A 27594-nucleotide genomic window follows, 5' to 3' on the forward strand; every position below is an offset into this window, starting at 1 on the left:
GAGAGAATTAGATACACGGCTCAGCAGACAGTATCACACAGGATAGGATTAGATACACGGCTCAGCAGACAGTATCACACAGGATAGGATTAGATACACGGCTCAGCAGACAGTATCACACAGGATAGGATTAGATACACGGCTCAGCAGACAGGATCACACAGGAGAGGATTAGATACACGGCTCAGCAGACAGTATCACACAGGATAGGATTAGATACACGGCTCAGCAGACAATATCACACAGGATAGGATTAGATACACGGCTCAGCAGACACTGGTGGTTTGGTTCCTTAGTCCCTGGAGTCTGGTGGTTTGGTTCCTTAGTCCCTGGAGTCTGGTGGTTTGGTTCCTTAGTCCCTGGAGTCTGGTGGTTTGGTTCCTTAGTCCCTGGAGTCTGGTGGTTTGGTTCCTTAGTCCCTGGAGTCTGGTGGTTTGGTTCCTTAGTCCCTGGAGTCTGGTGGTTTGGTTCCTTAGTCCCTGGAGTCTGGTGGTTTGGTTCCTTAGTCCCTGGAGTCTGGTGGTTTGGTTCCTTAGTCCCTGGAGTCTGGTGGTTTGGTTCCTTAGTCCCTGGAGTCTGGTGGTTTGGTTCCTTAGTCCTTGGAGTCTGGTGGTTTGGTTCCTTAGTCCCTGGAGTCTGGTGGTTTGGTTCCTTAGTCCCTGGAGTCTGGTGGTTTGGTTCCTTAGTCCCTGGAGTCTGGTGGTTTGGTTCCTTAGTCCCTGGAGTCTGGTGGTTTGGTTCCTTGGTCCCTGGAGTCTGGTGGTTTGGTTTCTTGGCCCCTGGAGTCTGGTGGTTTGGTTCCTTGGCCCCTGGAGTCTGGTGGTTTGGTTCCTTGGCCCCTGGAGTCTGGTGGTTTGGTTCCTTGGCCCCTGGAGTCTGGTGGTTTGGTTCCTTGGCCCCTGGAGTCTGGTGGTTTGGTTCCTTGGCCCCTGGAGTCTGGTGGTTTGGTTCCTTGGCCCCTGGAGTCTGGTGGTTTGGCTCCTTGGCCCCTGGAGTCTGGTGGTTTGGTTCCTTAGTCCCTGGAGTCTGGTGGTTTGGTTCCTTAGTCCCTGGAGTCTGGTGGTTTGGTTCCTTAGTCCCTGGAGTCTGGTGGTTTGGTTCCTTAGTCCCTGGAGTCTGGTGGTTTGGTTCCTTAGTCCCTGGAGTCTGGTGGTTTGGTTCCTTAGTCCCTGGAGTCTGGTGGTTTGGTTCCTTAGTCCCTGGAGTCTGGTGGTTTGGTTCCTTAGTCCCTGGAGTCTGGTGGTTTGGTTCCTTAGTCCCTGGAGTCTGGTGGTTTGGTTCCTTGGTCCCTGGAGTCTGGTGGTTTGGTTCCTTGGTCCCTGGAGTCTGGTGGTTTGGTTCCTTGGTCCCTGGAGTCTGGTGGTTTGGTTCCTTGGTCCCTGGAGTCTGGTGGTTTGGTTCCTTGGTCCCTGGAGTCTGGTGGTTTGGTTCCTTGGTCTCTGGAGTCTGGTGGTTTGGTTCCTTGGTCCCTGGAGTCTGGTGGTTTGGTTCCTTGGTCCCTGGAGTCTGGTGGTTTGGTTCCTTGGTCCCTGGAGTCTGGTGGTTTGGTTCCTTGGCCCCTGGAGTCTGGTGGTTTGGTTCCTTGGCCCCTGGAGTCTGGTGGTTTGGTTCCTTGGCCCCTGGAGTCTGGTGGTTTGGTTCCTTGGCCCCTGGAGTCTGGTGGTTTGGTTCCTTGGCCCCTGGAGTCTGGTGGTTTGGTTCCTTGGCCCCTGGAGTCTGGTGGTTTGGCTCCTTGGCCCCTGGAGTCTGGTGGTTTGGCTCCTTGGCCCCTGGAGTCTGGTGGTTTGGCTCCTTGGCCCCTGGAGTCTGGTGGTTTGGCTCCTTGGCCCCTGGAGTCTGGTGGTTTGGCTCCTTGGCCCCTGGAGTCTGGTGGTTTGGCTCCTTGGCCCCTGGAGTCTGGTGGTTTGGTTGTAATAATCATCTATTTCCTGTGATTACTCCTGTTCAGACTCCATGAAGGCGAGAGCGGCTCTGCACACCGAGGTCTGCCCCAAGCTGCGGGAGTACTGCCGCCATCAGCACGGGGTGGAATTTCAGGTAAAATAATGCAAGAAAAACTCCTTCTATCCGGCATCTATGTGTCCAGCATTTATATTGCTAATAGCAGTGGTATAAATGACACCGCCTCCCCCGTCCTCTCCACGTCTTGATTTCGGATCTTCAGGCTGTTGATCTACTGTAGCTGAATATAATGGTGGAGCAGGGAGCCATCGATTCCCTGCTCCACCATTCAGCCTGTGTCTCATTCTCAGCAGATTGTGGCTTCTGTGCAGAACCTCAGTGCACAGAGCGGAGCAGCGCTTCGGGGGGACAGGATGAGGAGTGGGGGTACACTATATTATGGGGCACCATATAGTGCTGGGGGCACCGTGGAGTCATCATACAGGAGGTGAGGGGGGTACTATGGGGGCAAATTGTGTGGTGGATACTGTGGGCTCACCATACTGTGTGAGTGGCATTCTATGCCATGAAAGGGGTATATAAATGGATGAGAACACGAAGGGGCTTCAGTAAAGACACAATCACTGTGTGTGTACATGCCAGGTATTCCTTCTGCAACTGCACCTATGCGACATGAACCCCTCTACTCTGATTTTTTTTTTGGGGGGGGGGGGTTTAGGGGTAAGAGAGTGCCCTTTTGCTATAGGTGCCCATAGGATGTATCATCTACATATTATTCCCTGCAGGTCATAGACGGATATCATGGAATTCATCCTGGAGACTTTTACAGCACAAAAGTCCAACAGATCCGTATGCAGCTGCTGGAGGAATGTCTGCACACCTCAGCGGGGCCATGCTTCGTGGTAAGGAGAAAGCAGCACTCAGGACAGCAGCAGAGGGATTGGGGAGGGAGCAGGACTCACAGACTTTCTCTATGATTGGGGGGGAGCAGGACTCACAGGCTTTCTCTATGATTGGGGGGGAGCAGGACTCACAGGCTTTCTCTATGATTGGGGAGGGAGCAGGACTCACATGCTTTCTCTATGATTGGGGAGGGAGCAGGACTCACAGGCTTTCTCTATGATTGGGGAGGGAGCAGGACTCACATGCTTTCTCTATGATTGGGGAGGGAGCAGGACTCACAGGCTTTCTCTATGATTGGGGGGGAGCAGGACTCAGGCTTTCTCTAAGATTGGGGGGGAGCAGGACTCAGACTTTCTCTGAGTGGGTGAAGAAAGCAGGACTCACAGGCTTTCATTATGAGTGGGCGGGGAAGCAGGACTCGCAGGCTTTCTTTGTGTGGGCGAGGAAGCAGGACTCACAGGCTTTCTTTGTGTGGGCGAGGAAGCAGGACTCACAGGCTTTTTCTATGAGTGGGAGGAGGAGGCAGGACTCACAGGCTTTCTTTATGAGTGGGTAAAGAATGCAGAATTCACAGGCTTTCTCTGAGTGGTAAGAGGATGCAGGACTCAAAAGCTTTCTCTATGATTGGGGGGTAGGACTCACAGGCTTTCTTTATGAGTGGGTGGAGGAAGCAGGACTCACAGGCTTTCTCTATGATTGGGGGGGCAGGACTCGCAGGCTTTCTCTATGAGTGGGCGGAGGAAGCAGGACTCACAGGCTTTCTCTATGATTGGGGGGCAGGACTCACAGGCTTTCTCTGACTGGGCAGAGGAAGCAGGACTCACAGGCTTTCTTTATGATTGGGCGGAGGAAGCAGGACTCACAGGCTTTCTTTATGAGTGGGCAGGAAAGCAGAACTCCCAGGCTTTCTCTATGAGTGGGAGAAGGAAGCAGGACTCACAGGCTTTCTCTATGATTGGGGGGGTCTGGACTCACAGGCTTTTTCTGAGTGTTTGGAGGCAGCAGGACTCACAGGCTTTCTCTGAGTGGGTGGAGGAAGCAGGACTCGCAGGCTTTCTCTGAGTGGGTGGAGGAAGCAGGACTCGCAGGCTTTCTCCACGAGTGGGTGGAGGCAGCAGGACTCAGACTTTCCCTATGAGTGGGCAGAGGAAGCAGGACTCACAGGCTTTCTCTATGAGTGGGCAGAGAGAGCAGGACTCACAGGCTTACTCTGAGTGGGTGGGGGTAAGTTGCATTTCTGGCAACTGTGCAACAATTGTTTACACGGGATATCCTAGAATATTACTTATGTCCAAACTTAACCCCTGAGAGGTTTAATGAATGGCCTCTTTTCTTGATACTTGTGTTTTTTTAAAGGGACCTGACATCAGGATCTACTCTAAGAAAGTATTAGGAGCACTTTATTAGCCTTCTAATACCTTCTTTAATATTGTCCGTATTATCCCTAAACCCTAAATGGAAGGGTTTTATGATCGTGTCTGCTCTCTTTGCCTGCAATCAGTGGACAAGTCCAGGACTGGTGTCAATCAATGTGAGTGCCATCCTGGTGTGTGCAGGGAGGACAGGGACTGCCTTTACCTTGTCTCTACCACTTATTGTATTTCACGGAGAAAGTAAGGTGTTTCTCAAGTTCCTTAACTACTTTCCCACATCTGAGATCCCTGGAACAAACTGTACAACATCTGGATACAATGGATATTATGTTTTCTAGGCTCTTATAGGAGAAGAATATGGACAGCCATGTCTACCCACAGAGATTGACTGTCAAGAGTTTGAGAATGTTCTAACCATTGCTGAGGAATATAAGATCTGCACAAAGCTTCTCCAGACCTGGTACATCCGAGATGAAAACGCCACCCCGCCAACCTATAATCTACTGGATGAGGGGGAACAGTTGCAGTGTGATCTAGGGCAGGTACCGACATCAAAACTGTAACCAACATGTCAAGATTCTATATACAAGAATATAACTACTACAATACTGCCCCCTATGTACAGGAATATAACTACTATAATACTGCCCCCTATGTACAAGAATATAACTACTATAATACTGCCCCCTATGTACAGGAATATAACTACTATAATACTGCCCCCTATGTACAAGAATATAACTACTATAATACTGCTCCCTATGTACAAGAAAATAACTACTATAATACTGCCCCCTATGTACAGGAATATAACTACTATAATACTGCCCCCTATGTACAAGAATATAACTACTATAATACTGCTCCCTATGTACAAGAAAATAACTACTATAATACTGCCCCCTATGTACAGGAATATAACTACTATAATACTGCCCCCTATGTACAGGAATATAACTACTATAATACTGCCCCCTATGTACAGGAATATAACTACTATAATACTGCCCCCTATGTACAGGAATATAACTACTATAATACTGCTCCCTATGTACAAGAAAATAACTACTATAATACTGCTCCCTATGTACAAGAATATAACTACTACAATACTGCCCCCTATGTACAGGAATATAACTACTATAATACTGCCCCCTATGTACAAGAATATAACTACTATAATACTGCTCCCTATGTACAAGAAAATAACTACTATAATACTGCCCCCTATGTACAGGAATATAACTACTATAATACTGCCCCCTATGTACAGGAATATAACTACTATAATACTGCCCCCTATGTACAAGAATATAACTACTATAATACTGCCCCCTATGTACAAGAATATAACTACTATAATACTGCTCCTATGTACAAGAATATAACTACTATAATACTGCCCCCTATGTACAAGAATATAACTACTATAATACTGCCCCTATGTACAAGAATATAACTACTATAATACTGCACCCTATGTACAAGAATATAACTACTATAATACTGCTCCCTATGTACAAGAATATACCTACTATAATACTGCTCCTATGTACAAGAATATAACTGCTATAATACTGCTCCTATGTACAAGAATATAACTACTATAATACTGCCCCCTATGTACAAGAATATAACTACTATAATACTGCCCCTATATACAAGAATATAACTACTATAATACTGTCCCCTATGTACAAGAATATACCTACTATAATACTGCTCCCTATGTACAAGAATATACCTACTATAATACTGCTCCTATGTACAAGAATATAACTGCTATAATACTGCTCCTATGTACAAGAATATAACTACTATAATACTGCCCCCTATGTACAAGAATATAACTACTATAATACTGCCCCTATATACAAGAATATAACTACTATAATACTGTCCCCTATGTACAAGAATATACCTACTATAATACTGCTCCCTATGTACAAGAATATACCTACTATAATACTGCTCCCTATGTACAAGAATATAACTACTATAATACTGCCCCCTATGTACAAGAATATAACTATTATAATACTGCCCCCTATGTACAAGAATATAACTATTATAATACTGCTCCTATGTACAAGAATATAACTACTATAATACTGCTCCTATGTTCCAAGAATATAACTACTATAATACTGCTCTTGTGTACAAGAATATAACTACTATAATACTGCTCCTGTGTACAAGAATATAACTACTATAATACTGCCCCTATATACAAGAATATAACTACTATAATACTGCCCCCTATATACAAGAATATAACTACTATAATACTGCCCCCTATGTACAAGAATATAACTACTATAATACTGCCCCTATATACAAGAATGTAACTACTATAATACAGCCCCCTATGTATAAGAATATAACTACTATAATACTGCCCCCTATGTATAAGAATATAACTACTATAATACTGCCCCCTATGTACAAGAATATAACTACTATAATACTGCCCCTATGTACAAGAATATAACTACTATAATACTGCACCCTATGTACAAGAATATAACTACTATAATACTGCTCCCTATGTACAAGAATATACCTACTATAATACTGCTCCTATGTACAAGAATATAACTGCTATAATACTGCTCCTATGTACAAGAATATAACTACTATAATACTGCCCCCTATGTACAAGAATATAACTACTATAATACTGCCCCTATATACAAGAATATAACTACTATAATACTGTCCCCTATGTACAAGAATATACCTACTATAATACTGCTCCCTATGTACAAGAATATACCTACTATAATACTGCTCCCTATGTACAAGAATATAACTACTATAATACTGCCCCCTATGTACAAGAATATAACTATTATAATACTGCCCCCTATGTACAAGAATATAACTATTATAATACTGCTCCTATGTACAAGAATATAACTACTATAATACTGCTCCTATGTTCCAAGAATATAACTACTATAATACTGCTCTTGTGTACAAGAATATAACTACTATAATACTGCTCCTGTGTACAAGAATATAACTACTATAATACTGCCCCTATATACAAGAATATAACTACTATAATACTGCCCCCTATATACAAGAATATAACTACTATAATACTGCCCCTATATACAAGAATGTAACTACTATAATACAGCCCCCTATGTACAAGAATATAACTACTATAATACTGCCCCTATGTACAAGAATATAACTACTATAATACTGCTCCTATATACAAGAATATAACTACTATAATACAGCCCCCTATATACAAGAATATAACTACTATAATACTGCCCCCTATGTACAAGAATATAACTACTATAATACTGCCCCTATATACAAGAATGTAACAACTATAATACAGCCCCCTATGTACAAGAATATAACTACTATAATACTGCCCCTATGTACAAGAATATAACTACTATAATACTGCTCCTATATACAAGAATATAACTACTATAATACAGCCCCCTATGTACAAGAATATACTGTAACTACTATAATACTGCTCCTATGTACAAGAATATAACTACTATAATACAGCCCCCTATGTACAAGAATATACTGTAACTACTATAATACTGCTCCTATGTACAAGAATATAACTACTATAATACTGCCCCTATATACAAGAATATAACTACTATAATACAGCCCCCTATGTACAAGAATATACTGTAACTACTATAATACTGCTCCTATATACAAGAATATAACTACTATAATACTGCCCCTATGTACAAGAATATAACTACTATAATACTGCCCCCTATGTACAAGAATATAACTACTATAATACTGCCCCCTATGTACAAGAATATAACTACTATAATACTGCCCCCTATGTACAAGAATATAACTACTATAATACTGCCCCCTATGTACAAGAATATAACTACTATAATACTGTCCCCTATGTACAAGAATATAACTACTATAATACTGCTCCCATGTACAAGAATATAGCTACTATAATACTGCTCCCATGTACAAGAATATAGCTACTATAATACTGCCCCTATGTACAAGAATATGACTACTATAATACTGCCTCCTAAGTACTAGAATATAACTACTATAATACTGCTCCTATGTACAGGAATATAACTACTATAATACTGCCCCCTATGTACAAGAATATAACTACTATAATACTGCCCCCTATGTACAAGAATATAACTACTATAATACTGCCCCCTATGTACAAGAATATAACTACTATAATACTGCCCCTATGTACAAGAATATAACTACTATAATACTGCTCCCATGTACAAGAATATAGCTACTATAATACTGCTCCCATGTACAAGAATATAGCTACTATAATACTGCTCCCATGTACAAGAATATAGCTACTATAATACTGCTCCCATGTACAAGAATATAGCTACTATAATACTGCTCCCATGTACAAGAATATAGCTACTATAATACTGCCCCTATGTACAAGAATATGACTACTATAATACTGCCTCCTATGTACTAGAATATAACTACTATAATACTGCTCCTATGTACAGGAATATAACTACTATAATACTGCCCCCTATGTACAAGAATATAACTACTATAATACTGCCCCTATATACAAGAATGTAACTACTATAATACAGCCCCCTATGTACAAGAATATAACTACTATAATACTGCCCCTATGTACAAGAATATAACTACTATAATACTGCTCCTATATACAAGAATATAACTACTATAATACAGCCCCCTATGTACAAGAATATACTGTAACTACTATAATACTGCTCCTATGTACAAGAATATAACTACTATAATACAGCCCCCTATGTACAAGAATATACTGTAACTACTATAATACTGCTCCTATGTACAAGAATATAACTACTATAATACTGCCCCTATATACAAGAATATAACTACTATAATACAGCCCCCTATGTACAAGAATATACTGTAACTACTATAATACTGCTCCTATATACAAGAATATAACTACTATAATACTGCCCCTATGTACAAGAATATAACTACTATAATACTGCCCCCTATGTACAAGAATATAACTACTATAATACTGCCCCCTATGTACAAGAATATAACTACTATAATACTGCCCCCTATGTACAAGAATATAACTACTATAATACTGTCCCCTATGTACAAGAATATAACTACTATAATACTGCTCCAATGTACAAGAATATAGCTACTATAATACTGCTCCCATGTACAAGAATATAGCTACTATAATACTGCCCCTATGTACAAGAATATGACTACTATAATACTGCCTCCTATGTACTAGAATATAACTACTATAATACTGCTCCTATGTACAGGAATATAACTACTATAATACTGCCCCCTATGTACAAGAATATAACTACTATAATACTGCCCCCTATGTACAAGAATATAACTACTATAATACTGCCCCCTATGTACAAGAATATAACTACTATAATACTGCTCCTATGTACAAGAATATAACTACTATAATACTGCTCCTATGTACAAGAATATAACTACTATAATACTGCCCCCTATGTACAAGAATATAACTACTATAATACTGCCCCCTATGTACAAGAATATAACTACTATAATACTGTCCCCTATGTACAAGAATATAACTACTATAATACTGCTCCCATGTACAAGAATATAGCTACTATAATACTGCTCCCATGTACAAGAATATAGCTACTATAATACTGCCCCTATGTACAAGAATATGACTACTATAATACTGCCTCCTATGTACTAGAATATAACTACTATAATACTGCCTCCTATGTACAGGAATATAACTACTATAATACTGCCCCCTATGTACAAGAATATAACTACTATAATACTGCCCCCTATGTACAAGAATATAACTACTATAATACTGCCCCCTATGTACAAGAATATAACTACTATAATACTGCCCTCTATGTACAAGAATATAACTACTATAATACTGCCCCTATGTACAAGAATATAACTACTACAATACTGCCCCCTATGTACAAGAATATAACTACTATAATACTGCTCCTATGTACAAGAATATAACTACTATAATACTGCACCCTATGTACAAGAATATAACTACTATAATACTGCTCCCTATGTACAAGAATATACCTACTATAATACTGCTCCTATGTACAAGAATATAACTGCTATAATACTGCTCCTATGTACAAGAATATAACTACTATAATACTGCCCCCTATGTACAAGAATATAACTACTATAATACTGCCCCTATATACAAGAATATAACTACTATAATACTGTCCCCTATGTACAAGAATATACCTACTATAATACTGCTCCCTATGTACAAGAATATACCTACTATAATACTGCTCCCTATGTACAAGAATATAACTACTATAATACTGCCCCCTATGTACAAGAATATAACTATTATAATACTGCCCCCTATGTACAAGAATATAACTATTATAATACTGCTCCTATGTACAAGAATATAACTACTATAATACTGCTCCTATGTTCCAAGAATATAACTACTATAATACTGCTCTTGTGTACAAGAATATAACTACTATAATACTGCTCCTGTGTACAAGAATATAACTACTATAATACTGCCCCTATATACAAGAATATAACTACTATAATACTGCCCCCTATATACAAGAATATAACTACTATAATACTGCCCCTATATACAAGAATGTAACTACTATAATACAGCCCCCTATGTACAAGAATATAACTACTATAATACTGCCCCTATGTACAAGAATATAACTACTATAATACTGCTCCTATATACAAGAATATAACTACTATAATACAGCCCCCTATATACAAGAATATAACTACTATAATACTGCCCCCTATGTACAAGAATATAACTACTATAATACTGCCCCTATATACAAGAATGTAACAACTATAATACAGCCCCCTATGTACAAGAATATAACTACTATAATACTGCCCCTATGTACAAGAATATAACTACTATAATACTGCTCCTATATACAAGAATATAACTACTATAATACAGCCCCCTATGTACAAGAATATACTGTAACTACTATAATACTGCTCCTATGTACAAGAATATAACTACTATAATACAGCCCCCTATGTACAAGAATATACTGTAACTACTATAATACTGCTCCTATGTACAAGAATATAACTACTATAATACTGCCCCTATATACAAGAATATAACTACTATAATACAGCCCCCTATGTACAAGAATATACTGTAACTACTATAATACTGCTCCTATATACAAGAATATAACTACTATAATACTGCCCCTATGTACAAGAATATAACTACTATAATACTGCCCCCTATGTACAAGAATATAACTACTATAATACTGCCCCCTATGTACAAGAATATAACTACTATAATACTGCCCCCTATGTACAAGAATATAACTACTATAATACTGCCCCCTATGTACAAGAATATAACTACTATAATACTGTCCCCTATGTACAAGAATATAACTACTATAATACTGCTCCCATGTACAAGAATATAGCTACTATAATACTGCTCCCATGTACAAGAATATAGCTACTATAATACTGCCCCTATGTACAAGAATATGACTACTATAATACTGCCTCCTATGTACTAGAATATAACTACTATAATACTGCTCCTATGTACAGGAATATAACTACTATAATACTGCCCCCTATGTACAAGAATATAACTACTATAATACTGCCCCCTATGTACAAGAATATAACTACTATAATACTGCCCCCTATGTACAAGAATATAACTACTATAATACTGCCCCTATGTACAAGAATATAACTACTATAATACTGCTCCCATGTACAAGAATATAGCTACTATAATACTGCTCCCATGTACAAGAATATAGCTACTATAATACTGCTCCCATGTACAAGAATATAGCTACTATAATACTGCTCCCATGTACAAGAATATAGCTACTATAATACTGCTCCCATGTACAAGAATATAGCTACTATAATACTGCCCCTATGTACAAGAATATGACTACTATAATACTGCCTCCTATGTACTAGAATATAACTACTATAATACTGCTCCTATGTACAGGAATATAACTACTATAATACTGCCCCCTATGTACAAGAATATAACTACTATAATACTGCCCCTATATACAAGAATGTAACTACTATAATACAGCCCCCTATGTACAAGAATATAACTACTATAATACTGCCCCTATGTACAAGAATATAACTACTATAATACTGCTCCTATATACAAGAATATAACTACTATAATACAGCCCCCTATGTACAAGAATATACTGTAACTACTATAATACTGCTCCTATGTACAAGAATATAACTACTATAATACAGCCCCCTATGTACAAGAATATACTGTAACTACTATAATACTGCTCCTATGTACAAGAATATAACTACTATAATACTGCCCCTATATACAAGAATATAACTACTATAATACAGCCCCCTATGTACAAGAATATACTGTAACTACTATAATACTGCTCCTATATACAAGAATATAACTACTATAATACTGCCCCTATGTACAAGAATATAACTACTATAATACTGCCCCCTATGTACAAGAATATAACTACTATAATACTGCCCCCTATGTACAAGAATATAACTACTATAATACTGCCCCCTATGTACAAGAATATAACTACTATAATACTGTCCCCTATGTACAAGAATATAACTACTATAATACTGCTCCAATGTACAAGAATATAGCTACTATAATACTGCTCCCATGTACAAGAATATAGCTACTATAATACTGCCCCTATGTACAAGAATATGACTACTATAATACTGCCTCCTATGTACTAGAATATAACTACTATAATACTGCTCCTATGTACAGGAATATAACTACTATAATACTGCCCCCTATGTACAAGAATATAACTACTATAATACTGCCCCCTATGTACAAGAATATAACTACTATAATACTGCCCCCTATGTACAAGAATATAACTACTATAATACTGCTCCTATGTACAAGAATATAACTACTATAATACTGCTCCTATGTACAAGAATATAACTACTATAATACTGCCCCCTATGTACAAGAATATAACTACTATAATACTGCCCCCTATGTACAAGAATATAACTACTATAATACTGTCCCCTATGTACAAGAATATAACTACTATAATACTGCTCCCATGTACAAGAATATAGCTACTATAATACTGCTCCCATGTACAAGAATATAGCTACTATAATACTGCCCCTATGTACAAGAATATGACTACTATAATACTGCCTCCTATGTACTAGAATATAACTACTATAATACTGCCTCCTATGTACAGGAATATAACTACTATAATACTGCCCCCTATGTACAAGAATATAACTACTATAATACTGCCCCCTATGTACAAGAATATAACTACTATAATACTGCCCCCTATGTACAAGAATATAACTACTATAATACTGCCCTCTATGTACAAGAATATAACTACTATAATACTGCCCCTATGTACAAGAATATAACTACTACAATACTGCCCCCTATGTACAAGAATATAACTACTATAATACTGCTCCTATGTACAAGAATATAACTACTATAATACTGCCCCCTATGTACAAGAATATAACTACTATAATACTGCCCCCTATGTACAAGAATATAACTACTATAATACTGCCCCCTAAGTACAAGAATATAACTACTATAATACTGCCCCCTAAGTACAAGAATATAACTACTATAATACTGCCCCCTATGTACAAGAATATAACTACTATAATACTGCCCCTATGTACAAGAATATAACTACTATAATACTGCCCCTATGTACAAGAATATACAGTGCCTACAAGTAGTATTCAACCCCCAGCAGATTTAGCTGGTTTGATAAGATGCAAATAAGTTAGAGCCTTCAAACTGCAAACGAGAGTAGGTTTTATGAACAGAAGCATAAATCTTACAAAACAAAAAGTTATGTTGCTCAGTTGAATTTTATTAAATTTTAAACATAAAAGTGTGGGTCAATTATTATACAACCCCTATGTTTAATATTTTGTGGAATAACCCTTGTTTGCAATTACAGCTAATAATCGTCTTTTATAAGACCTGATCAGGCCGGCACAGGTCTGTGGAGTTATCTTGGCCCACTCCTCCATGCAGATCTTCTCCAAGTGATCTAGGTTCTTTGGGTGTCTCATGTGGACTTTATTCTTGAGCTCCTTCCACAAGTTTTCAATTGGGTTAAGGTCAGGAGACTGACTAGGCCACTCCAACACCTTGACATTTTCCCTCTTGAACCAGGCCTTGGTTTTCTTGGCTGTGTGCTTTGGGTCGTTGTCTTGTTGGAAGATGAAATTACGACCCATCTTAAGATCCTTGATGGAGGAGCGGAGGTTCTTGGCCAAAATCTCCAGGTAGGCCGTGCTATCCATCTTCCCATGGATGCGGACCAGATGGCCAGGCCCCTTGGCTGAGAAACAGCCCCACAGCATGATGCTGCCACCACCATGCTTGACTGTAGGGATGGTATTCTTGGGGTCGTATGCAGTGCCATCCAGTCTCCAAACGTCACGTGTGTGGTTGGCACCAAAGATCTCGATCTTGTTCTCATCAGACCATAGAACCTTGAACCAGTCTGTCTCAGAGTCCTCCAAGTGATCATGAGCAAACTGTAGACGAGCCTTGACATGACGCTTTGAAAGTAAAGGTACCTTACGGGCTCGTCTGGAACGGAGACCATTGCGGTGGAGTACGTTACTTATGGTATTGACTGAAACCAATGTCCCCACTGCCATGAGATCTTCCCGGAGCTCCTTCCTTGTTGTCCTTGGGTTAGCCTTGACTCTTCGGACAAGCCTGGCCTCGGCACGGGAGGACACTTTCAAAGGCTGTCCAGGCCGTGGAAGGCTAACAGTAGTTCCATAAGCCTTCCACTTACGGATGATGCTCCCAACAGTGGAGACAGGTAGGCCCAACTCCTTGGAAAGGGTTTTGTACCCCTTGCCAGCCTTGTGACCCTCCACGATCTTGTCTCTGATGGCCTTGGAATGCTCCTTTGTCTTTCCCATGTTGACCATGTCTGAGTGCTGTTCACAAGTTTGGGGAGGGTCTTAAATAGTCAGAAAAGGCTGGCAAAAGAGATCTTTAATCCACACATGTGAAGCTCATTATTCTTGGTGCCTGAACTACTTCTTAATACTTTAGGGGGACCAAACAGAATTCTTGTGGTTTGAGGGGTTGAATAATAAATGACACTCTGAATTAACTTTTAACGTTTTAAAAAAAAATAAAAAATTTGCTGCAGTGCATTTCCCACTTCCAGGCTGATCTACAGTACAAATGTCACAATGCCAAGTTAATTCCGCATGTGTCAACCAGCTAAATCTGCAGGGGGTTGAATACTACTTGTAGGCACTGTAACTACTATAATACTGCTCCCTATGTACAAGAATATAACTACAATAATACTGCTCCTATGTACAACAATATAACTACTATAATACTGCTCCCTATGTACAAGAATATAACTACTATAATACTGCTCCCTATGTACAAGAATATAACTACTATAATACTGCTCCTATATACAAGAATATAACTACTATAATACTGCTCCTATGTACAAGAATATAACTACTATAATACTGCTCCTATGTACAAGAATATAACTACTATAATACTGCTCCCTGTGTACAAGAATATAACTACAATAATACTGCTCCTATGTACAAGAATATAACTACTATAATACTGCTCCTATGTACAAGAATATAACTACTATAATACTGCCCCTATGTACAAGAATATAACTACTATAATACTGCTCCCTATGTACAAGAATATAACTACAATAATACTGCTCCTATGTACAAGAATATAACTACTATAATACTGCTCCTATGTACAAGAATATAACTACTATAATACTGCTCCTATGTACAAGAATATAACTACAATAATACTGCTCCTATGTACAAGAATATAACTACTATAATACTGCTCCTATGTACAAGAATATAACTACTATAATACTGCCCCTATGTACAAGAATATAACTACTATAATACTGCCCCCTATGTACAAGAATATAACTACTATAATACTGCCCCTATGTACAAGAATATAACTACTATAATACTGCCCCTATGTACAAGAATATAACTACTATAATACTGCCCCCTATGTACAAGAATATAACTACTATAATACTGCTCCCTATGTACAAGAATATAACTACTATAATACTGCTCCTATGTACAAGAATATAACTACTATAATACTGCTCCCTATGTACAAGAATATAACTACAATAATACTGCTCCTATGTACAAGAATATAACTACTATAATACTGCTCCTATGTACAAGAATATAACTACAATAATACTGCTCCTATGTACAAGAATATAACTACTATAATACTGCTCCTATGTACAAGAATATAACTACTATAATACTGCTCCCTATGTACAAGAATATAACTACTATAATACTGCTCCTATGTACAAGAATATAACTACTATAATACTGCTCCCTATGTACAAGAATATAACTACAATAATACTGCTCCTATGTACAAGAATATAACTACTATAATACTACCCCCTATGTACAAGAATATAACTACTATAATACTGCCCCTATGTACAAGAATATAACTACTATAATACTGCCCCCTATGTACAAGAATATAACTACTATAATACTGCTCCTATATACAAGAATATAACTACTATACTGCTCCCTATGTACAAGAATATAACTACTATAATACTGCTCCCTATGTACAAGAATATAACTACTATAATACTGCTCCTATGTACAAGAATATAACTACTATAATACTGCCCCCTATGTACAAGAATATAACTACTATAATACTGCTCCCTATGTACAAGAATATAACTACTATAATACTGCTCCTATGTACAAGAATATAACTACTATAATACTGCCCCCTATGTACAAGAATATAACTACAATAATACTGCTCCTATGTACAAGAATATAACTACTATAATACTGCTCCTATGTACAAGAATATAACTACTATAATACTGCTCCCTATGTACAAGAATATAACTACTATAATACTGCTCCTATGTACAAGAATATAACTACTATAATACTGCTCCCTATGTACAAGAATATAACTACAATAATACTGCTCCTATGTACAAGAATATAACTACTATAATACTACCCCCTATGTACAAGAATATAACTACTATAATACTGCCCCTATGTACAAGAATATAACTACTATAATACTGCCCCCTATGTACAAGAATATAACTACTATAATACTGCTCCTATATACAAGAATATAACTACTATACTGCTCCCTATGTACAAGAATATAACTACTATAATACTGCTCCCTATGTACAAGAATATAACTACTATAATACTGCTCCTATGTACAAGAATATAACTACTATAATACTGCCCCCTATGTACAAGAATATAACTACCATAATACTGCTCCTATATACAAGAATATAACTACTATAATACTGCTCCTATGTACAAGAATATAACTACTATAATACTGCTCCTATGTACAAGAATATAACTACTATAATACTGCTCCCTATGTACAAGAATATAACTACTATAATACTGCTCCTATGTACAAGAATATAACTACTATAATACTGCCCCCTATGTACAAGAATATAACTACTATAATACTGCTCCTATATACAAGAATATAACTACTATAATACTGCTCCTATGTACAAGAATATAACTACTATAATACTGCTCCCTATGTACAAGAATATAACTACTATAATACTGCTCCCTATGTACAAGAATATAACTACTATAATACTGCTCCTATATACAAGAATATAACTACTATAATACTGCTCCTATGTACAAGAATATAACTACTATAATACTGCTCCTATGTACAAGAATATAACTACTATAATACTGCTCCCTATGTACAAGAATATAACTACAATAATACTGCTCCTATGTACAAGAATATAACTACTATAATACTGCTCCTATGTACAAGAATATAACTACTATAATACTGCTCCTATGTACAAGAATATAACTACTATAATACTGCTCCCTATGTACAAGAATATAACTACTATAATACTGCTCCCTATGTACAAGAATATAACTACTATAATACTGCTCCTATATACAAGAATATAACTACTATAATACTGCTCCTATGTACAAGAATATAACTACTATAATACTGCTCCTATGTACAAGAATATAACTACTATAATACTGCTCCCTATGTACAAGAATATAACTACAATAATACTGCTCCTATGTACAAGAATATAACTACTATAATACTGCTCCTATGTACAAGAATATAACTACTATAATACTGCCCCTATGTACAAGAATATAACTACTATAATACTGCTCCCTATGTACAAGAATATAACTACAATAATACTGCTCCTATGTACAAGAATATAACTACTATAATACTGCTCCTATGTACAAGAATATAACTACTATAATACTGCTCCTATGTACAAGAATATAACTACAATAATACTGCTCCTATGTACAAGAATATAACTACTATAATACTGCTCCTATGTACAAGAATATAACTACTATAATACTGCTCCCTATGTACAAGAATATAACTACTATAATACTGCTCCTATGTACAAGAATATAACTACTATAATACTGCTCCCTATGTACAAGAATATAACTACAATAATACTGCTCCTATGTACAAGAATATAACTACTATAATACTGCTCCTATGTACAAGAATATAACTACAATAATACTGCTCCTATGTACAAGAATATAACTACTATAATACTGCTCCTATGTACAAGAATATAACTACTATAATACTGCTCCCTATGTACAAGAATATAACTACTATAATACTGCTCCTATATACAAGAATATAACTACTATAATACTACCCCCTATGTACAAGAATATAACTACTATAATACTGCCCCTATGTACAAGAATATAACTACTATAATACTGCCCCCTATGTACAAGAATATAACTACTATAATACTGCTCCTATATACAAGAATATAACTACTATACTGCTCCCTATGTACAAGAATATAACTACTATAATACTGCTCCCTATGTACAAGAATATAACTACTATAATACTGCTCCTATGTACAAGAATATAACTACTATAATACTGCCCCCTATGTACAAGAATATAACTACTATAATACTGCTCCTATATACAAGAATATAACTACTATAATACTGCTCCTATGTACAAGAATATAACTACTATAATACTGCTCCTATGTACAAGAATATAACTACTATAATACTGCTCCCTATGTACAAGAATATAACTACTATAATACTGCCCCCTATGTACAAGAATATAACTACTATAATACTGCTCCTATATACAAGAATATAACTACTATAATACTGCTCCTATGTACAAGAATATAACTACTATAATACTGCTCCTATGTACAAGAATATAACTACTATAATACTGCCCCCTATGTACAAGAATATAACTACTATAATACTGCTCCTATGTACAAGAATATAACTACTATAATACTGCCCCTATGTACAAGAATATAACTACTATAATACTGCTCCTATGTACAAGAATATAACTACTATAATACTGCTCCCTATGTACAAGAATATAACTACAATAATACTGCTCCTATGTACAAGAATATAACTACTATAATACTGCCCCTATGTACAAGAATATAACTACTATAATACTGCCCCTATGTACAAGAATATAACTACTATAATACTGCCCTCTATGTACAAGAATATAACTACTATAATACTGCTCCTATATACAAGAATATAACTACTATAATACTGCTCCTATGTACAAGAATATAACTACTATAATACTGCTCCTATGTACAAGAATATAACTACTATAATACTGCTCCTATGTACAAGAATATAACTACTATAATACTGCCCCCTATGTACAAGAATATAACTACTATAATACTGCTCCTATATACAAGAATATAACTACTATAATACTGCTCCTATGTACAAGAATATAACTACTATAATACTGCTCCTATGTACAAGAATATAACTACTATAATACTGCCCCCTATGTACAAGAATATAACTACTATAATACTGCTCCTATGTACAAGAATATAACTACTATAATACTGCTCCCTATGTACAAGAATATAACTACAATAATACTGCTCCTATGTACAAGAATATAACTACTATAATACTGCCCCTATGTACAAGAATATAACTACTATAATACTGCCCCTATGTACAAGAATATAACTACTATAATACTGCCCCCTATGTACAAGAATATAACTACTATAATACTGCTCCTATATACAAGAATATAACTACTATACTGCTCCCTATGTACAAGAATATAACTACTATAATACTGCTCCCTATGTACAAGAATATAACTACTATAATACTGCTCCTATGTACAAGAATATAACTACTATAATACTGCCCCTATGTACAAGAATATAACTACTATAATACTGCTCCTATGTACAAGAATATAGCTACTATAATACTGCCCCCTATGTACAAGAATATAACTACTATAATACTGCCCCCTATGTAGAAGAATATAAGTCCTATATTAATGCTCTTGTATACCGCTATGTATATTTGATTGCTATTCCCTACCGTCGTTATTATTAGTATATTATTATACATCGCTGCTGTGTATTCATGTAATTTACGCTTCTTCACAGATCACAAATAACTTTGCCTTTTATGAGGCATCTCAGGAGATTACACAGATTTTGTGCATGATCATTCCGTTATGTGTGAAGAGAGGGATTCTGGGAGAGGACCAGGCGCAGAAGTATTTTACATCCGGTAACATTGAGACTTATTTACTGAATCCATTTAATAACATGTAAGAAATAACTCGCAGATAGTGCTCTGTCGCCTCCATGTGGCTGAAATGTGGAACTGCAGCTCTACAGAAAAATATTGTTTCACTCAATAACATTGTGTAATATCTAAAAATCAATGCAGGACAGAATTACTGCACCCTCTCCCTGGGGTCATGGAATCTGAGACGTTTCCAGGATCCAGTCAACCTACTACTACAAAACAGCAAAAAGTCGCTAATGAGTGCATGCACTAGATGAAATAAATCTGCAGCATAGGTTTCAATGTACATTCTTAATTTTTTTTTTAGCTCTGGAACATGAACTTTTATTTGGCCTACAAAACAGTCCAGTACGTGACCTGGAGAGAAGCATCTGCTACATACACAAGGTGCCCTATAGAGCGATCTGGAAACAAAGGGGGAAAGCAGAGACATCTGGGAATGGACCATCTGAGGGTTACTCCAGGCTGTGCTACCTTCGAGATGTCTTCATTCCAGACCTGTCCTACACTGAGGCTCTTCATGTCTACAGTACCACCACAACATGTGACATCAAGGTGGGCTACACGGAAGAGAAGGAGCAGGTCTACGTAGAGGGGCTGTGCAGACAGTTCTTTGGAGACATGGTGAAGATGATTGACCGTCATGTCTGTAGATGTCCCGGACCCCTGAAGAACGGTTCAGAGGAAGTTCTCTATCATCTCTCCCTGTGTAGGATGTATTCAGACCTGCAGGAATATGAGATCAGAGAAGAAGAGAGTATAAGAAGGTACATTGTGCACGATGAGTCCCGGAAACCAATGGTCGTGTCTGGAGAACCAGGCTGTGGGAAGACTCTTCTTCTGGCCTCGTGCGGGAAGAAGGTAACGTCCTGACATTGACAGCTTCTTACTTTGCAATATTTTTTCCCCCAACAACTTAAAACTTTTGCACAGTTTTGTATCCGACAGATCGGCTGTTGCCAATGCAAATCTGAGCCGATGCCCCCCCCAATGAGTGGGTCCTGGCTCTTGTCCTGACTAAAAGACTCCCCTAGGAAATGCGTTGTCCATTTCTTACCATTAAATCTACTTTTTTTTTCTTCTTTCAGGTACGCTTATGGCTCAGAGACGCGGACCCAGCAGTTGTCATTCGCTTCGTCCCACCGTTTGGTGAACCTTTGACGCTGAGCAACTTGTTAATGGGACTGTGTCAGCAGTTATCCATTATTTACAAGAAAGTTGTTCCAGCCTATGTTGAGGACACGGCCATGTTGGTGGAATCCTTTTATAGCCTTCTTTCAGCATCTTCAAAGCAGAACCCACTAATCCTGATACTGGATGGTGTGAAGAACCTGATACATTGTAGCGATGAAGAACGTTTTTGCTGGTTGCTGCCTTCTCTTCCACAATTCACGAAGATTATTGTATCCGTCGCCGAAGATAAAAGTTCAAAGCAAAACCAACGTTGCCAAAATCGAAACAAAGTTTTTCTTCTTCACATGAAGCCAACCAGAAAACAATGCAATGACAATCTAAAGATGAAACTCTTGAGTAACCAGAGAAAAATAACTTCGGGTCAACAGGTTTACGTTAACAGATCCTTGGGAAGCCACACTTCCCCGCTGCAGATGCTTCTGCTCTTTAAGGAAGTCAAAGAATGGAAATCCCACCAAGATATTGACAGTCAAACTCTTGGCGAAAATGCTTATCAGTCAACTGAAAGATTTTTCCAAAAACTTGAAAAGAAATATGGTTTTGAGTTCATTTCCAGGATGTTGAGTTATATCACACTGTCTAGATCCGGAATCGGAGAAGTCGAGCTTGTTGATGTATTGTCGGCCGATGATGTGGCCCTCACCCAACTCTACCACGTCCATGACACTGTGGGCACGTTGAGAGTGCCAGACTGGCTTATTGCAAATATCTTACGTGACTTGAAAGACTGTATTGCCTCCAGAGTTGTGACTGGATCCAGATTACTATGGTGGACAAATAGACTTTACCAGCAAGTGGTGGCTGAACGATATCTCCAAAGTCAAGAAGTGATTTGCGGGCTACATGCAAACATGTGCGACTACTTTGGGGGCCGTTGGGCAAGTGGAAGAGCTAAGTCGTTATCTGCAAATCAAAGAAAAAACCCACAACCAAAAGAAAAGAACTTAAAATCTCTTTCGGCCGCAGTTAACAGACTGGTCAAAATTTACGTTGACCGTCAACTTCCATCTCAACCGTGGTCCTTCAACGGTCAACATATGGCCATTTACAATATAAGAAAGGCTTTTGATCTTCCTTATCACCTAAGAGAAAGTGGCAAACTGGACAATCTCTACAATGACGTAATAATGGTGGTGCCATTTTACAAGACCCTCTTAAACACCGGTCACATAAATTCGTTGATCCATATTGTAGAAAATGCAGCTGTAACACTAGAAAGAGAAGAAGTCAATCTCATCCATGACATGCTGAAGCAAACAAGATGTCTCCTGCATGAAAATCCTGATGGTTTTGACATGATCCTTCAGTCAAAAGTGGTGCCACTCGTATTTCTTTATCCATGCCTCTCGAGGTTTGCCAAACAAATATATAGCGAGGCCATGAAAAATTCCCTCTTGATAATCTTGAATTCAGCCCAAATTCAACTGGCACCTACTAAAGTTGAGTTCCGAGAGTCACCAAAAATCGTCACCATATTAGAGATGACAGCAAAAACTCAACTGGTTGTAGCACTCCGGGATGGCAGGATTTATACTTGGAGCAGAAGAAAGAAACCAGCTTTGGTCTATCAACTACCCCAAAACATGGACGTCATTAGTGCTACTTTAGAAAATGAGGGTCTACATCTGGCGATTTCTACCAGTCAACGTTCAATTGTCCTCCTTGATTGCTCCACTTGGACTTTTCTCAATGAAATTTGTGACACCACTAAAGAAGCCAAGGAGATTCCTCGAGGTCATCTCCTATATGGATCAATGCTATTTTTGTGTTTCGAGGATTCTCCAGTGGTTAGCGTTTACAACGTTCGTTCCGGTGATCTTCTTAAAGAAGTCACTTTTACCCAAAACGTTACTTATTTTGCATCTGTTGGCAACGGAGATATCGTTATAGGTCAAATTGGTGCAATTCTCATTTACGATGTTAATTTTTTTCCAGAAAACGTTTCTTTGCAGTTGGACACTTCAAAAATGTGTATATGTGACGTATATATGCATGGATCAGATGTGTACGTCGTCGATATACTGGGTCATTTCAGGGTCTGGAGCACAGCAGATCCCTCTAAGGCAGAACTTTTGGTTCAATGTTATTCCGATGAAGTAAACACTCATGTAATATCTACAGAACTTTTTACAAAGTATCTACTGATATGCAAGGCGACGACTCTTGACTTATGGGAAACCTTAACGTTGGAGAAAAACAGTTTCAGGCCTCCTCGTAAAGGCAAATTTATTTCCTCTGTTCTTACACCGAGTGAGGAACAAGTCATTGCCATCCTAGAAAACTTCCCATCACTCTTCATTTGGAGCTTAAAGAGTGGACACTGTATTTCCATGATTGATGTCCGTGCGGGAATACTTAAACACATTATCAAGAGCCATAAGCTAAATGTATTAGGGGCAATAAATCAGAGTAACGCCCTATTATTGTGGGATTTGGAAACCATTGCAAGTCCAACCTCTTACTTCAAAACAGGAAGACCAGTGAGATCAATACATCTTTGCCCCGAGGAAGGCAATGCCTACACATCCGATGGTTCTGACACAGTTTGCCAATGGGACGTCCCTAGTTCTAAAATAAAGTCCTTTTTCCAGCACAGGGATCCAGTCGAAATTATTAGCGTTACCTCCAACGGTGAGTTTCTCATTACATGGGGAACATCAAGACATTACGTCTGGGAAACAAATACGGGAATCAATAGACATTGTATCCAATGTACGTCCGTTTCCCAATTGCTCATAGTTCCGAATAGTAATTTTGTGGTCACGTTGTGTAAAGATGGAGTTTCTAGAGTATGGAGGCCCAAAACTGGGACAACGGTGTGCAAAATCCATACTCCATTAAAACAGGGTGTCGTGACCGATGAGGGAACGTTTGTGGTGGGCTTCAATGATAACAGACTCTTAGCTATAAGTTTATGGTCTGGTTTTGTCAGTAAAGAGTTCCGCTCTACTAATGACCAAGACTCCATTGTGGCTTTCCGGTGTCTTCACAGCAACCCAGATTTTGTTGTCTTGTTGACCTCAAGTGTGGAAATCTATATATGGAACATGGTAGAAGAAACCTTTTCCCACTTTTCCAAAGTCTCCATCCCATCGCCCATCCTCGGCTGTTCCTTTGAAGTCTCATCTAATGGAGACATCATAATTATCACGGTGGGTGGTGAAGTCAACGTGGTACAGACTGTTGACCATAAACATTGCGTCTTACGTAATTCTACCTCTATTTTACATCAACATTTGACCAGTGATGGTCGGTACCTCATTTACATCCTTCGCAACAATCCTGTGCGTCATTGCAACTGTGATTTCCATAGGAATCCAACTTTGAATGTTATGGAAGTCATGAATGGAAGACGAGTTGCCTATAGCCACCTCGGTAAAACGCCTTGTGCCATGACCGTGTCCGATCACGATGGGTTGGTCTGCGTTGGATTTGAAGATGGCACCCTTGGCTTGTACTCAATAGCTGGGAGGGTGAAAGGGAACAGAAGGATTGAAACTTTTCTTACTTTTAGCAATAAGGATGAGTCAAATGTAACTATCTACGAGGGGAAAACGTCTGCGGAGATAATATGGAACGAGTCTAACAGTCCTAGCTCCAGTCCAGACTGTTCAGGAGATGAAGAACCTCTTTCGGACAAAAAGTAATGTTTCATAAAATACATGTTGCCTACAAACAAAAGGAGATGATGGGGTAAATTCTTTTTTTTTTTTTGGGGGGGGGGGGAGGGGTCAACTGAAATGTCCATCAACTGGGGGCACATAAGAAAAACATCCAGTTCAAACCTACGAAGCCCTAATTCTGCCATATACCAACCTCAGCTCTGCCAGGGACAACTTCTTCTTCTTCTCCTCGTAGAAGACTTATCTTGTGCTTCCCCTCTTTTCTGTATTTTTTTTTTCCCTTGTTCTTTCCGTCAACCAAACTTTAAAAACTTGAATCTTCTGACGAGCCCATATCCACGCCATTAATAATACTAATGTGCTCGTCAAAGGAGAAAGGGTCTATGTCACGCAAGGGTGTGGGAAAGACTTGGTGCAACACAGACGGAAAAGGGAAAGGGAGCCCAGACACTAGGGAAAGGGTGAGTAGAGACCTCCTAGTCTGGTCTAGCGTCACCCTGTCTCAACTACCGTCCCTATATTGCCTCATGCGTGCCTCGCCCTGACTCTCCCTGGCGTATGGCTAAGGCTAGGGATGGGAGGAGATGAGCACTAGTTGACCTCCACTAAACTCTATAGGCAACAAAGGGTAGACAAACGGGGGAATTGCTTAGCTTTAGACGACTCCAAACAAATGAGAACTCGGCCTCAAGCTCCAGGGAGGAAAAAGTACTGCTCCTGCTAAGCCTCACAAATAGTAATGAATATCGCCGGCACCTGCCTCTGGCACACAGCAGGTATTTATACATGCAGGCCAGGGAGCTAATCAGCCAGAGGGAGGTAGCCGCTGGGTCCTAGAGACAGCCTTTAGAAAGATGTCTGTAATGCCAAACGTAGAGATCTCCTGCAACCAACTGTCTGTCACTTCTGATACACCCGTGACAGTCTGCTGCAATCTCTGCACCCCTTATACCTATCCCTCTGGCTTCCACTTAACACATTCACAGATGCCAACTAGTTTCCTGGCGTTTTGGTATTGATAAGGAAAATAATCAATACAGCTCTTATAATCTAATTTGCCAATACGTAATAATACTTGTTATATGCCGGCTATATACCAGCTTTATAAAATCATGTTTCGTTACTGTATTTTGACTCTATCGGTCCTTGAGAACTAATAATTGTTTATGCTTTGTTTAATTATTACTGATGTGCAACATTCATTGTTTTGGGCATGAGAAGAAACTCCAAAGCTGTGAGCCGGAATATTTACTTAAAGGGGTATTCCCATCTCTAAGATCCTATCCCATTATGTAGTAGGCGTAATAATAATAATATTAGCAAATACCTCCAATTAGGAATATAGTGTAGTTCTCCTGATTAGCTATGTTGCTTAACTTATGGCAGGGCATTGCAGTAGCTTAGGTATCCATGGTTATGACCACTAGCCAATAACTGTTACTATATGAGTGGTCGTAAATATGGATACCTAAGTTACTGCAATGCCTTGCGACATAGCTAATCAGGAGAACTATACTACATTACTAATTGGAAGTATTTGCTAATATTAGTATTTTGCCTAGTATTGTGTACACGTTGAGTTTTTGTTGAGGATTTTTTTTTTCTGCAGAAAAGAATTAGCATTTTACAGCATCAGCAAAAGCTATGAGAATTCAGAAATCTCACGCACACGGTTGTTTCCCTTTTTTTTTTTCCTGATTGAATTTGGGCAGTGCAGCGCTTTCAAAATT

The 27594-nt window shown here is 38.3% G+C and overlaps 1 protein-coding gene across 1 annotated transcript; it reads left to right on the forward strand.

Annotated features, from left to right (window-relative positions):
• The first annotated feature begins 1898 nt into the window (after positions 1-1898).
• On the forward strand, positions 1899-25957 carry LOC141249355 (NACHT and WD repeat domain-containing protein 2-like). Its single transcript, XM_073669594.1, has 6 exons — positions 1899-2037; positions 2688-2804; positions 4517-4720; positions 20900-21026; positions 21355-21908; positions 22136-25957. Exons 1-6 carry the CDS (start codon positions 1954-1956, stop codon positions 25886-25888), a joined length of 4839 nt encoding a protein of 1612 aa, XP_073525695.1. The 5' UTR covers positions 1899-1953; the 3' UTR covers positions 25889-25957.
• Positions 25958-27594: the final 1637 nt, after the last annotated feature.

Source organism: Phyllobates terribilis, unplaced genomic scaffold (assembly GCF_046119375.1).
Source record: "Phyllobates terribilis strain yellow unplaced genomic scaffold, ASM4611937v1 Scaffold_2__4_contigs__length_985480577, whole genome shotgun sequence".
Classification (NCBI taxonomy): Eukaryota; Metazoa; Chordata; class Amphibia; order Anura; family Dendrobatidae; genus Phyllobates; species Phyllobates terribilis.

Coding starts and splice junctions, on each gene's coding strand:
- LOC141249355 (XM_073669594.1), top strand. CDS start 1,954: ATGAAGGCGAGAGCGGCTCTGCACACCGAGGTCTGCCCCAAGCTGCGG. Junction 2,038..2,687: donor AGCACGGGGTGGAATTTCAG/GTAAAATAATGC, acceptor TATTCCCTGCAG/GTCATAGACGGATATCATGG. Junction 2,805..4,516: donor CAGCGGGGCCATGCTTCGTG/GTAAGGAGAAAG, acceptor TATGTTTTCTAG/GCTCTTATAGGAGAAGAATA.